At 38.3% G+C, this 13,898-nt stretch overlaps 1 protein-coding gene across 7 annotated transcripts; it reads left to right on the plus strand.

Annotated features, from left to right (window-relative positions):
• Positions 1-2,580: 2,580 nt before the first annotated feature.
• Positions 2,581-10,544, plus strand: flad1 (flavin adenine dinucleotide synthetase 1). Of its 7 annotated transcripts, none has more exons than XM_055048151.1 (12): positions 2,581-2,987; positions 3,077-3,114; positions 3,574-3,664; positions 4,469-4,637; positions 5,039-5,416; positions 6,541-6,654; positions 6,774-7,041; positions 7,888-8,035; positions 8,304-8,402; positions 8,912-9,101; positions 10,049-10,122; positions 10,212-10,544. In XM_055048151.1, exons 3-12 carry the CDS (start codon positions 3,657-3,659, stop codon positions 10,345-10,347), a joined length of 1,584 nt encoding a protein of 527 aa, XP_054904126.1. In that variant the 5' UTR covers positions 2,581-2,987; positions 3,077-3,114; positions 3,574-3,656; the 3' UTR covers positions 10,348-10,544. The 7 variants fall into 7 exon arrangements, with proteins under 7 accessions (XP_054904126.1, XP_054904128.1, XP_054904127.1 ...); XM_055048153.1 differs by having other exon boundaries at positions 4,493-4,637; XM_055048152.1 differs by having other exon boundaries at positions 2,581-2,895.
• The last annotated feature ends 3,354 nt before the right edge of the window (positions 10,545-13,898 follow it).

The raw sequence follows: 13,898 nt of genomic DNA on the forward strand, positions 1-13,898 counted from the left end.
ACGACTGAAGCCACTTCCGCGAAAAAATGGCGACGTCATCTGGCCGCGGTTCCTGTGTGTGTGGGTGTGTGTTTGGCTGCTGCGTTGCACCTGGTCCTGGACCGGTTTCCAGGTTGCGTAAAATAGAAATAGTGGCCAAAGGCAGTTTTACTTGAACTGTTGGGTGATTTCTGTTCCCTACTGGAAGTTTTTCCTTCCGTTTTCCGTTCAGTTTCATGAACTAAAACAAGTTAAAAGTTTAATACCGCAGCATCAATGCATCTGCCAAGAAAACCCTTAACAGTTTTTTTTAAATTAGCAGTTTTAATTATAAATGCTTCATTGTCTATCCATCATTGTCTATATACCCACTTCTCCTGGCACTCATTTGGCAAGATGCGGGGTACACCATGGACAGGTCATCAGTTCATCACAGTGCATTATAGAGACGCATCGGACAATTTGGAGAGACCAGTTAACCTAACTGGTCACATTTTTGGACTGTAGCAGGAAGAACAAGAATAAACCTATGCAGAAAGAACCAAGGCCAAAAACAACTGCAGAGAACTGAAACTGAATTCTCGGTTTTCATCGGCTGTAAACAGATAAAGTTTACTGTGTGCAATGTTTATACGTAATACAATTTTCACTTTTTGAATTTAGTTTAATAGAATTCTTTTGGTGTTTCTGTTGTATTGAGATACATTTGTACGAGACTACCGACATTCAGAAAAGACAAAAGGTAGTCATAAGTATGTAAGAAGGTTGCTTGGTCCATAATGCACTTTCAAGTTGAAGAGTGAAAAAGTGCAATAAATAAAAAAAATAATTAAAATAAAAATAAAAACTACTGGACATTCCCACACAAAAATGAAGTGCAGCTCTCCTTAGTAATATTACAGTAAGATAAGAAGCTGGAGGACCAGATAAGCATGATTAATTTAGTATACTGATTGTACATCTTTTAGCATTTGGAAGTAATAAATCTGGCATCCCAAATATGCCAAATTTGGAATTACAAACTAACTCTTCTCTTTACTTTCACTATTAAACAGCACGTCCAGATTAAAACAGTACCTCAATGTATTTTCCTCAAGCATTTTATTTATTTGAAATAAAAAACAGAAATTATTTTGCTGATACATTTCACTTGATTTTCTTTTTGTTTTTATATAATTTGCAAATATTTATTTAACATTCTTTTTCCATACAAGTGTAAAAATATACAGACTTTATAGTTGTTTTTTTTCCTTTTTCCAAATGTTCCATACATGTCATCCAAGGGAAGCTGCACATACATTCTGTGCCTGCATTGGACACAACAACTTTGCTAGTCTCGACATCACCCAATCTACCCTTACACTTGTTAATTAAAATTTAAAAGAGAACAAAGAACAAGAAGAAGAAAAAAAATCAAACTTAGTTGTTTTTTTTTTTGTCCATTATTCTCTTCCAAGTCATCACAATTTTAAATCTCTTCTCATTGGAAATTAACTGTAAGCAAACTATTTAAAGTTTGTAGCTCTATAAAGGAACCCAAACCCACAATATTAATCAACAAAGTCTGCTCTCCATGGTGAAATAAAATCCTGCCAATTTTTCCAATAAGTCTTGAATTTTCTTGATTCAAATCTGATGGAAAAAGTCAGCCTTTCCATAATATAAATATTATGCATTACGTCAACCCAATCTTCCCTTTTAGGAGCTTCTGCCTTCAACCATTTCCTAGAAATGGCTTTTTGATACTATACATATATTTATCAGCTGCTCTTGTTAATCTTTCCATCCCTCTTCCCATGTACATAGCATCAAATGTGAGTGGAATATTCACCCCAGAACCTTATCCATACAATTCTTTGAATCCTGCCAATAGGGTACCATGTAGGCACAATCCCAAAACACATGGAAGTGACCCGCTCCGTCTTTTCTGCACTGCCTCCAACATCTTGTCTTTTGGTATTTTCTTCATGCTGGTTTACTGAAATATCTTACAGTATTCTTCCAGCCAAACTGTCTCCACGAAAGGAAACAAGATGTTTTCCACTGTTGCCAACATATCTCCACCCAGTTCTCCTGCGAAAGCCCACAGTTAGTATATTTTTCCCATCTCATTTGTTGTGTTGCTTTTTTTCAAATTTTCCAAATCCTGTGCACAATTTAGAAATTACTTTCTTCCCCAAGTTTGATTCATTTGCAGAAATAAACATCTTAATTATACCAGATTCCACATCACTTAAATTAATCTTTTTTAATATTTCCTCCGATAGTGTCTCAATTGTCAGTAGCTACCTGAAGAAGTCCTTGAAGTTTAAATCTCATTTGATTTTCAATGTTTTTTATATCAATTGCTTACATAAATCTCTCTCTCTCTCTCTCTCTCTCTCTCTCTCTCTCTCTCTCTCTCTCTCTCTCTCTCTCTATGTATGAGAGAGATATAACCACCATATAACACGGTGGTTATATGTTACAACCACCGTGTACTTATGGTTTTAAGATTTTTATTTTATTATTTATAAAATTACAGTATATGGTTCAGGCCTGACTTTTTTCGCCACTGGGGGCGCACAAGGTGAAGAACTCATTTAGAACTCAGAGAAGAAGCGGGTGCAGCATTTAGCATCTTTAGCAGTTTATAGCATTCTCTCGTATCCGTTATGATGGAGAAAGTAGGCGCTCAACGTGCATGGTAATTTAGATGTTTATTGAGTTTAATAGCATTCTATATGTAGGATGTTTTCGCTGAAGTAAAACAACGATTTCCGCGTACATGAAATTGCTAACTGCTAAAGTCCACCTCCATAATAACGATAGCTTGTCAAGTGACGCTTTCCTGATTGTGATTAGTCGCTTCATCTTGAACGTCATGTCGTCATAACTGTAAGGATACGTACGTAAGAAGGACATGTCACGTTGAGGGTAAGTTCCCTATATCTTAAATGTTAATTTCAGAGTTTAATTAAGTCCTCACAAAACTGCAGCGAGCGTGCCTCTGGAATGAACTAATGGATGTAAGTAGAGTATATTGTTGAAAGGCAGTTAAATACATGTGTTAAAACGGCATGTTAGCGTACTTATTGCTTGCTGTTTGTGCTTACAGGAGGCGAATTAATCATCTAACAGCGAGGCTTATCTCAGGTAAGTCAAATCTGTGAATAAATTGCGAAACGGTTTATTTGAAGATTGTGGTAGTTTGTAGCTAAACTAAACTGTGTGCATTAGTTCACGTTCATGCTTGACTTCAAAGATACATTAGACTGCAAGAACAAGTTTGTTAATTATTGGTCTAAATTATGAAATTATTGTTGGCTAAGTCATTGCGAAAATAACTGAAATATGTGCGATAAAGATGCAGGCTAATATCCAGTGAAAAGTAAAATAACTCATAATGTTTTACAATAAGATTCGGGAAATTTGCTTCGAAACAGACAGGAGACGATGCATATTTGATTAAGTGAAAATCTAGTCTTTGCCTGTAGATCTGTGATGCTTTGCAGCATTTCTTCTGTGCAGCTGAAATGCCTTCCTTAATCACAATATTTCTTCCTTGTTTTTTTTTGTCTCTCTGCTATTCTCTTTTAAAATCATCCCACAAAGATACTTCTTAGTAGGTGACAATTTATGAAGAACAAGAGGGCCTGAACTTCATTGGAATAATTTTAGATGCTCCATGTGGATCCATGTTGATGTAAGCATCATTTTCTGTCCACATGGGGTCATCATGTGATTATTATAAATTATTAATATTTTTGGACAGAGGGGTAAAGTGTACATTGAGATGACGTACAGTGCCTTCCAAAAGTATTCATAATTCCTTGAACATTTTCACATTTTAACTTCCATCAGGAATTTCTTAGGGCTTTCTTGCTACTCTTCCGTGAAGGACAAATTTGTGGAATGCATACCAGTGGACGGATAATCACAGCTGAGCTGTAGACCTCTGCAGCTCCTCCAGAGTTATCACTGGCCTCTTCATGATAAATTGATTGCAAATGTGTTTCTGCTTTTCAACTGTTTTGCCACTGTCCTTTCCTTTTTGCTGCTTTGTCTTCACAGTGCTATTTGTTCAGTAATGTTCTGCAACAAATTTCTGAGTCCTTCACAGAACCGTTGGAAATGAATACACAGGTAGACCCTGTTTATCAAGAAGGTGACTTCTAAAAGTAGTTTTCTGCACTGGATTTTATTTAGATGCATCAGAGTAAAGGGTACTGAATACCCATATCGCACTTTGTCGGGAGTTTAATAGTATCAAAAATACAAAATTCATGTATAATTTTCCATCAACTATTATTATTGTTCCATCCCATAAAGTCATGGAAAAATAAACATAAGTTTTGTGACAAAACTTTGAAATGTTAAAGAGGTATGAATATCTTTGGATGGCACTGTACATCATATTTTTTTCCTAATTGACCTGACAAGCTTTTTAGCTTTATTTAATGTTGATATTCCCAGACTTTCTTCTGTATTGTTGCTCTGTGCTTCTCAGCTTTTCAATACCTGGTCTGAACAGAGCAGTGGTGCGTGTGAGGAGACTGGCAGCACAGCTCAGCAAAGCAACCATGTCCACTAACAGCCAGGGCGCCAGTTCATCCTCCTCAGTCAGCGCTGACGCTCCGACAGCCGCCATTCTCATCATAGGAGATGAGATACTCAAGGTAGTATTTTTTAATTCGGTTTACACAATTGAGAGTAACATTTCTGACATGTTTTGGATGTTTTCCTTGAACAAATCTATAGGCTTTGATGTACTTGATATTCTAAACATAAACTCTGTCATCCTCAGCAAAGTTGGCTTGTCATAACTCCGAGAAAACCTTGCAAAACTTGTTTGATGAGCCAGTGATGCTTTGTCTTAAAACGACAAGCCTGCCACAACTTGAAACAATAATGATTTAAACATGAAGTCTTTGATTCAGTCAGTGTCAGGGCTGACCATCCAGACAGACCTACTGTGGGTCCTTGAATTTCATCAGACAAGACTTCTTTTTTTTTTTTGAAAAGTCCTTGAGTTTGTCGTCGGAGTTGGGTTGGAAACTAACTTCTGCATCTCTTTCAGGGTCACACAGTGGACACCAACAGCACCTTCCTAACTCGAGCTCTCAGAAGACTCGGAGTGTCAGTGCAGCGTATAACAGTCATACCGGATATACATGAGGTCATAGCTAAGGAGGTTGTCGTCCTCTCCTCTCAGTACACCCACCTTATAACGTCAGGAGGTGTGGGCCCCACTCATGATGATATCACCTTTGAAAGCATTGCCGCAGCGTTCCAGGAGGAGGTCTATCCCCATCCAGATCTCACCCAGCTGGTTGAAGAATTCTTCGGAGTGACGGACACAGACAGCCCGGCCATGAAGCTAGCCATGGTGCCTCGGTCAGCTAAACTTAACTATGGGATCGACCCTCAGACTGGAAAACGGCAGCGCTACCCAGTGGTAAGTGAGCTCAGGATAAAAGAATAACACCATAACAATCAAAAGAAGAAAACATGTCTGTAAATGATTAGTGTCAGTAGAATATCACTTGGTCTTCTCCGGTAGGATTGGAGCATGCAGAGAGAGAAATCGTCTTTCCCTCTTTGCTTCGTATTTATAGATTATCCAGAGTCCTGGGGACTTGCTCCTGCTCTCTTTTCTTCATCTTCTGTCTCAGATATTTGGTCTTGTAGGTCCAGGGTTGAGATCACCACAACCCTAGATGTGTCTTGTGAACAATTTCTGTACTGATCATAAGTTTTGAAAACATTTTTCCAGCTGAACGACCTAGTGATGGTCTGCACTTGAACAATGTTCCTCGGATTGTTGAAAGAGTAGCATGCAACACTCCATATCCTCCACTGTACTTTACAGTGGGTCTTTGGATATTATTTCTTACATTCATCCTCTGCTTTTACACTACATCCTCCTGGAGTATGTTAGTGAAGAGATTTATGCAATTAAACATAAGGCTCCACCAAAATTAGTTAGACACAACTTTAGGATTCCATGAAACACGATTTTGGACACCAAAAGACATTGTTTTTTAATCATAAACGGAACTGAAACCATTGATTTAAAAAGCATTTAGGTTACATATAGAAATAAAACCTTAGCGTAATATAAATTCATTTCATTTTCAGAATTCATTTTCTAAAATATATATTTTAAGTACAAATTTTAAATGCTTCAGAAATAGATGACACTAAGATATAAGTTGGTTAAAAAATGTTCTTAAAAAAGTGAGTGAAGTTTTAGAAAACTTAAGTTTGGAAAAATTTGAAATTATAAACTCTGTATCGAACCTGTGTGCAGTCAGATTTTTGCATAATCAGGTTTCCAGAGTGACATCCTGCCAGCTCTGTCAGCACTAAAATATATTTTAAGGAAATATCTTTAACAGAAGAAAGTAAGACAACAGGTTGTTGCTGGAGAGGCAGAAGTTATTTTGCATTATAACTCTGGAAATTGCTTTTAAAATTGGACTGAGAGTAATCATAGTAAAGATGTATATTTTGACTAAATTAGTTGCAGCCATTGTTGCACGTATCTTTCCTTCTAACATTTTGCCCGTCTTCTTGCAGGTCAGTGTGCGTAATGTGTACGTGTTTCCAGGGACCCCGTCTTTCATGGAGTTGGCCTTCACAGGGCTGGAGCACCTCTTTGCTAGTTCAGGAACCACATTTCACTCTCGTGAGGTAACATCTCCCCACAGCTGTTTATTACAACAACATAAAAATAACAACAACAACAAAAAAAAAAGAACCCTGGTGTTTTACTGTTTTTAGACTGAACTAACTAAACATGCCCATTTCAGGTGTTTGTAGATGCAGACGAAACAGAGATTGCACCTGTGCTCACCAAACTGCAGGCCAGTTGGGGCCGAAGGGTGGCTCTTGGTTCTTACCCCGACTGGTTGAGTAATTACTGCAAAGTCAGACTGGTTCTGGACTCGGACAGCCAGGAAGAGGTGGACAAAGCCCGAGGTCAACTGGTTGATCAGCTGCCCAAAGGAAGTGTTGTGTCTTTAATCAAAGACCCAGTGACTATTGCCCCTGCAGAGGTCTACAAACTGGCCAACAGCGGTGAGTCCTGTGAAGCCCAGAGAAGGACAATAGCTTTAGCACTTAAAATGTTTAACACCTGTATCATTATTTTACTTTTTTGCATTTATGTCCATTATTAGTATATATGATTCATGCTTAAAACCCTGCGACAGACTGGCGACCTTTCCAGGCTGTACCTCGCCTCTTGCCCCAAACTTTCACTGGAGATAGGCACCAACACCCCTCCTGACCCCACTAGGGACAAGGGTGTACAGAAAATGGATGGATAGATTCATGCTTATCATCAGTTTTTAAATCTGCAGATGTGCACAGGTGAAAAACACCTTAAAACATATCTCATTGAAAGACTCGGGGGAGGGGGGGGGAATCTAATGTTAAGTACATTTACTTTCCAAATGATAATCTTTAGTTCTGGCCCAGACCTACCTGGAGAATTTAAGTTAATAGAAATTATGGTAAATATAAAGTAAGCTATGAATAAAAATATTTCCATTACTTTCATTTTCTATGATTTTTTAGTAGTACCAATAAGTGTGCCACAATTATTTGAAATGATCTGATTGCTTTTTTCCCCTTGCTGAATAAATGTTCTCCTATTAAAAGTTGGAATTTTCAGATTTATTTTTACCAGAGGCAACATATTTGTGCACATCTGCATAGTAAAAGGCTAGATGTTTAGAGACCAGTAAATTGAGAAACAAATATTAAGAACATAATAGTGGATTATTATAAAAGATATATTTTATGAGACCGAATGATGAAACAAGTCAAACAGCCTGCAGTTAGCTTTAGGAATTATGAATGATTTATGCCTATTTACTTTTGATTACGAACCATAATCTCACTGTGGAGTTCTTTTCTCAGGCACAGCATTGGGGGAGAAAGTGAAGTGTGCGCTGAAAACAATAGAGACGGCACTGGATCAGTATTCAACTGAGCAGGTCTGCGTTGGCTTCAATGGAGGCAAAGACTGCACGGCTCTGCTCCATTTGTACTACTCTACAGTGAAACGGTAACTGGAAAGGATAGGAGGAACGGGAGGAGGGTTTTTAAAATACACAACACCTGAGAGGAGAGACAGAGGGGAGAATTAAAATGAACAACATAATAGCACCACTGATCTAAAAAGACTCAGATAAGCTTTGAGACAGAAAATCTTTTTACGGGGTTATTTTTCTTTACATTCTTGACTGTATTTGACAGATTGTCTTATCTAATCTTCCGTTGTCGTCCTGATGTTTATCTTTGATGTCCAATTTCTCTCTTCCTTCCACTCTCAGGCGGTTTCCAGAAGGGAAAGACAAGGTTAAAGCTCTGTATATCCGTAACGTTTCTCCATTCCCAGAGATGGAGCGATTCCTCCAAGACACAACAAAAAAGTGAGTCGGCAGATTAGTCTATTCTCTCTGGGGCAATTTCAATTTTTACCCTTTTGCAGATTTTAAAGTGCTTTGCTGCAGAACTCGTGTCCGCTGAACTTTTTCACGTGTTGTGACTTTAAAATGGCAACCTTTATTTTATGCCTTTTGGATTTGTTTTTCATATTCATCCCTTTTTACTCTAATACACATAAACAAAATACAGTCTCCTAATTTGTAACCGGAGGACAACAGAGTGCAGTTTAATTTAAGTATGAATACAAAAGAGTGGCTGGGCTGGAAATTCACCTTAACATTGAGCAACAACATCAAACTTACAGCCAGAACCTAAAAAGCTTTAAAGCACATATTGGAGTTCTTCCACTTCATAATGCTCTACTAAAAATCCTTAATAAAATACATTAAATATTTTGGTAATAAAATCTTTAATGTATTAATACACTGCGAAGACACAGTGTTTTAGGACAAGCAATGCTTCTGGTCCAAATATTCTCATCAATCTTTTACAGATATGACCTGGAGTTGATCTCGGTGGAGGGAAGTATCCTGCAGGCTCTTAACGAGCTGCATGACAAAAGGCCGGAGTTGAAAGCCGTCCTGATGGGAACCAGGAGAAGTGACCCCTATTCCCACACCCTCACACCGATGTGCCCCACTGATCCTGGCTGGCCGGAATACATGAGAGTCAACCCGCTATTGGTAAGCCATGTTCATGCCAATTCCAGCTGTTTAATTTCTATTTATCGCACATTTGAATTTTTATTTACTTATTTTTTTTGTACAATCATAACACATTCTGTTGCACAAAAGTGTCCCTGTGTTTTTAAAAGTACATTTTTTATTTTCCCTGAGCAAAAGAAAGAAACCAAGAAAGAATTTTCTTCCCTCAAGGAGGCTAGTTTATTACTTTAGTCATTAAAAAGGCACTTACTGGTGAACCATTGTTTAGCATCCAAGTTTTCAGTTTTGTTCCAGCTTTTCTTCAGTGTTTACAGGGATAACCTAAATATTTAAAGACCACTTTAATAGTTTCACAGAAACAGTCATGTGTCTTTATATAAATATGTTCCAACAGTGTTTAAGTGTTCAGTCCCACAATATTAATGCAGAAATGTATCTTGTTAAGGTTTGCAATTCTCAGTGGTCATTACCACAGGCCCTACATTTGGAAAACATAAAATTAGATTTCACTTTCCAAGTCAGAATAAGGGTCTAGAATTACGTATCAAAATCTGATTTCTTATTCTGTTTTCCAGAAAAATCAACTTTTCTGGAAAAAAAATCAAACCCAGGACCTTCTTGCTGCAAGGCAACAGTGCTACCAACTGTGCCACTGTGCAGCTGAAAAAATAAATTAACTCAATCAACATATGTCCACATTTATTTCCTGTGTGAGCTTTAGAATATGAGTTTGAAGTTTTCTCCGTATATTTTCTAGGCATTCTAAAAAAGTATGAAACCAGATTTTCCAGGTCTGGTTAAGTGCGGAACAAGAAAATAAGAGAATGAAAAATATTTCCATTGCCAAACAGAGTTTTCTATCCCAAGTATTACTGAAATAATTATAACCAGTTTAGAAGATGGTTTCCGAACAGCATAATCAAGTCGGATGTTTAATCAAATGTCTCCTTCATGCTCCTTCACAGGACTGGACATATCATGACATCTGGTCATTCTTGAGGACGTTACACGTGCCCTACTGTATCCTGTATGATAAAGGGTAGAAATATCTCTTATTTCTTCTTGGTTTTTCAGCTTTGAGCAACATTTTCTTTTCTTCCCCCATAACTTTTTTTTGTCCACCTGCAGGTATACATCACTCGGCAGTATGGACAACTCCTACCGAAACAAGGCCCTCCAGGTGGTGGACGAGAGGGGCGTGACGCGCTACAAGCCAGCCTACCTCCTGGAGAATGAAGAAGAGGAACGAAACTCTCGTGCCTGAAATCGTCCCTGTTCCGAGTTGTTTTTATCACTGTAATTATTCAGATGTCTGATTAACATTCACAATATTCTCATAAACAGCATTTTGGATTTTATGACTATTAGAAAACTCCACACTATGTTTATCTGACTGAACAGAAAGTGTGTGATACGGTAATGTGTTTTCGAAGCTGCTGAATAAAACATCAGTTCATGTGTCTTTTTGGCCTTTGTCATATTTCACACAGATCTGCAGGATATCCCAAGCACCCCAGCAGGGGGTTTTATTCATTGATCCATTTGTCTTGTTTCTAAATCAAATAATCTGCTCAGACAGACAGCTGTTATCGGAGTGCATTTGTGAATAATGTGAAAAGGTGAGGAAAATCAGGTCTTAAGACACCGTGTGTGCAGCAGCATGGACACAGAGCTGAAGGTCACCCAGCAGGCTCGTAATAATCTGTGTTTTATGTGCAGAGACGGGCCAGCTGCTGCGTGTTTAACCGAGCGTCCCTCCAGGATGTCCCCACTGCTCCCTCCTCACATGTTGTAGTTCTTCAGGCGGACCTCACGGGCGCGTTGTTCTCACGTTTTCCAATTTAGCCAGCCGTGATTACAATAAATTACCTTCTCTGTTTCCAGACATGATTGAATCCAGGCTCATCGATCCACCCTCTCTCTCTCTCTGCTGCGCCTGGAGATTAGTCAACGCGGCGCAGCGACGATCGATGCCGGCCGATCTAATAAAGCGGATCGCTTACGAGGCCACCGCGGGGCTGCACACACTGTTACACCGGCAATTACCACTTTTAGGTCGGGCCTTCTCTCTCTTTCCCCCTGTAACCCGTCTGACTTTCTGTCCCGGCTTCACGGACCTGCCTGATTTATTCATAATAACAGTAATATAAGAGGCAATAAACGGGGGCTTCATAATCACAGCACAAATGTCATGGGGTGGCTCGTGGTAGTGCGACAAACACTCCGGGACATTCCCTGAAATGATTCGTGTGGCTGAAAAAATTATGTGGTATTAGACTTCCAGTGTGTTTTGTTTGCAACCAAACTTGGTTACAGTGTAGAAAAAAAAATAGCTCAAGTTCATTCAGGTAGGATGGAAAACCTCTGTGAACATTTATGGTCCACGATTGGATTTGACTAGGTCATTTCAATTGAACACATACACATAGTTTAAATCAAATTTCAGCAACTGAAAGAGCAATTTTTTTTGTTATCTCTAAGAAAAAAAAACCTGTACTCATTTATAGATTAATATATTTCAAATTGTATTCTTAGTTTTTATATTTTATGTTTAGTCATATTTAAATAACTTAAAATCTCACACTTGTATGAATGTATGTATATATATATATATATGCTGCTGTATGAGACCTGTGGACTCTGTGGTGAGGTCCATCTCCATTTAAATAAAGAGATGATTTCTTCTTCATTACTGCCACCTGGCACGTAATTGGCTGATTTAGCAGATGGCATAAAATTTCCACAGAAAGACATTTCTGGAATATGAGAGGCTGCTTGGTGGGTTCTGATACCTGAATGGATTGCTTTGCATGTGAAAGCTCAGACAGTGAAATGATGTTCATCTGATCAAAACTGTGCTTATTCTTTCACTTAAAATCAGATGCAGTTTGCATGACTTAGAACCAGAATAACATACAAGGAGAACAACATATTTGTTTAGTTTTTGTCAGAATTGGTTAATCTGAAATATGCTCTTTCTCTGTTGTGCTTGCACGACCTTCCACTCTGCAGCCACTCGTCTCTTCCTCCCAGCAGTCGACTGCGGTCATTTCCCGTCTGTCACCGGTTCGCCATCAGACATCCTCCTTCATTAGAGAAAATCAAAATTCACCTGAGAACAAATCACTGGCGTAGGACATAAACAAGCGAATAGGGAGTGTGCTTGAGTGATAATGAGAAGTGGTTCGACCAATTTGCATGTAATGACATTGTGCAGCAGAGTAATGCAGAGATGTTTTGAAGGGTAAATATCAGAGAGAACCAGTGCTATGTTGTCAAATCGAAAAGTCCATAAAAAGCATAAATTTGAATGCAATCATGTGCAAAAATGTTTTGAATAATTCAAAACATTATTCAAAAGAACATTAAATTGATTTCATGATGTGTAGAAGATGAGATTGGCAAAACTTATTTAGAGCATTTCAGGTCTAACCTTAAGTACAGCAAACTAATGATGGGAGAATATGAGTTTTTAAGCATGTTAAACTAAAGGAATTTGAAATAAAAAGCTTCCCTGCACAAATCAGTAAAGTAAGGGTATTTGTGCAGGACCTTAATGCTTAATGCTTAGTTACCAATGGATACAAAATTAATTTTGATAACATGAGATTTCACCAAAAAATTAAGTCATTGCAAAATATTATTTTTTGTGACAATAAGCTGCAGATTATCTTATGTTTAGTCAGTGATATATCTGTGTCAGCTAAAGCAGCAGTACAGTCATCTTCACAGTGCCTTCTTGGTTGAGATATTCAGCTGTGCAAATCATTAACAACGGTTAATTTGTTTTTTTTACTCGTTCTGCAGATCTACAGGGTGTTGTCTCATCTTGGGTGTTGACTCTGCTGTTTCTTTATGCTTCTTCCAATCTCACAATTTTCCCCCCACTTTTCTCCTTTCTTATTTCTCTCTGTGTCTGGTAGATTTGACATAAACCCAAAGCAATTTCTAATAAAGTGTCAATATATCAAGTACGCCATGATGCTCTGCTTGTGAAAATAAATCTGCAGGGCCTCACCTTGACACTTAAACAGCAGTTCTGAGTACCTCAGTGTCAGAAAGGCCCTTGAAAAACAATGTCAGGGGCGTCACAGAAGGAAAACGCCAGGGGCGTCACAGAAGGAAAACGCCAAAAACAAGCAGGTCAATGGGCCTTAAGGATCAGGGCTGAAAATACCTTCTAATGATATTATTTTAGTTACTCTTTCACAAAGGTCAAATGGAGTATGCAACTATTAGTCCTCCCACCTATGCTTAGGATCTCTGCAGCTCCTCCAAAGGGTCTCTTTTGAAAAAAAGGTATAGATATTGTACCTCTATCTACAGTTAAGAGAACAACATAAACAAAACAAAAAGCATGATTCTTTGTTTTTGTATTTACAAAGACTCAAAGCAGTTTAATATCGCCTTTTTATATTTGTGTATAAAAAAGAAGAGGAAATAAACATTTCCTAAAATTCTGTCTTATTGGAAAAGCTGGAACACATTTGAATAAAAATATCATTTTTTGACCTAATTGGTTCTCCAAAGATGGGCTTTCAGTGAGCAGGTGGACATGTGGTAAAAGCAGCCACTTAAGGTGCTGTGAGGACAAAGACCTAATCTTGCTGCACTCTTTGTAAACCTCAGACTTTCTCTCTATATTCCTCCCAGGTGGGACTGACTTTTCTAAAAGACTCCACAGAGCTAACAGCTCCTGTGATATGGACACAGCATGACTTAAAATTGCACTTGGCGTGACTTTGTGCCAAAAACATGTGACGAGCTTTGATATCAGAGCGAACTATCCATCAGATGCCGCTGGCTGTGAAGCTT

The sequence above is a fragment of the Poeciliopsis prolifica genome, unplaced genomic scaffold, assembly GCF_027474105.1.
Source record: "Poeciliopsis prolifica strain line A6 unplaced genomic scaffold, Auburn_PproV2 SCAFFOLD026, whole genome shotgun sequence".
Lineage (NCBI taxonomy): Eukaryota > Metazoa > Chordata > Actinopteri > Cyprinodontiformes > Poeciliidae > Poeciliopsis > Poeciliopsis prolifica.

What these genes read in the sequence shown, in the direction of transcription:
- flad1 (XM_055048151.1), top strand. An exon ending in CTACAAACTGGCCAACAGCG is followed by an intron (nt 7,042 to 7,887) that starts GTGAGTCCTGTG and finishes TTCTTTTCTCAG; the next exon opens with GCACAGCATTGGGGGAGAAA. An exon ending in TACTACTCTACAGTGAAACG is followed by an intron (nt 8,036 to 8,303) that starts GTAACTGGAAAG and finishes TTCCACTCTCAG; the next exon opens with GCGGTTTCCAGAAGGGAAAG.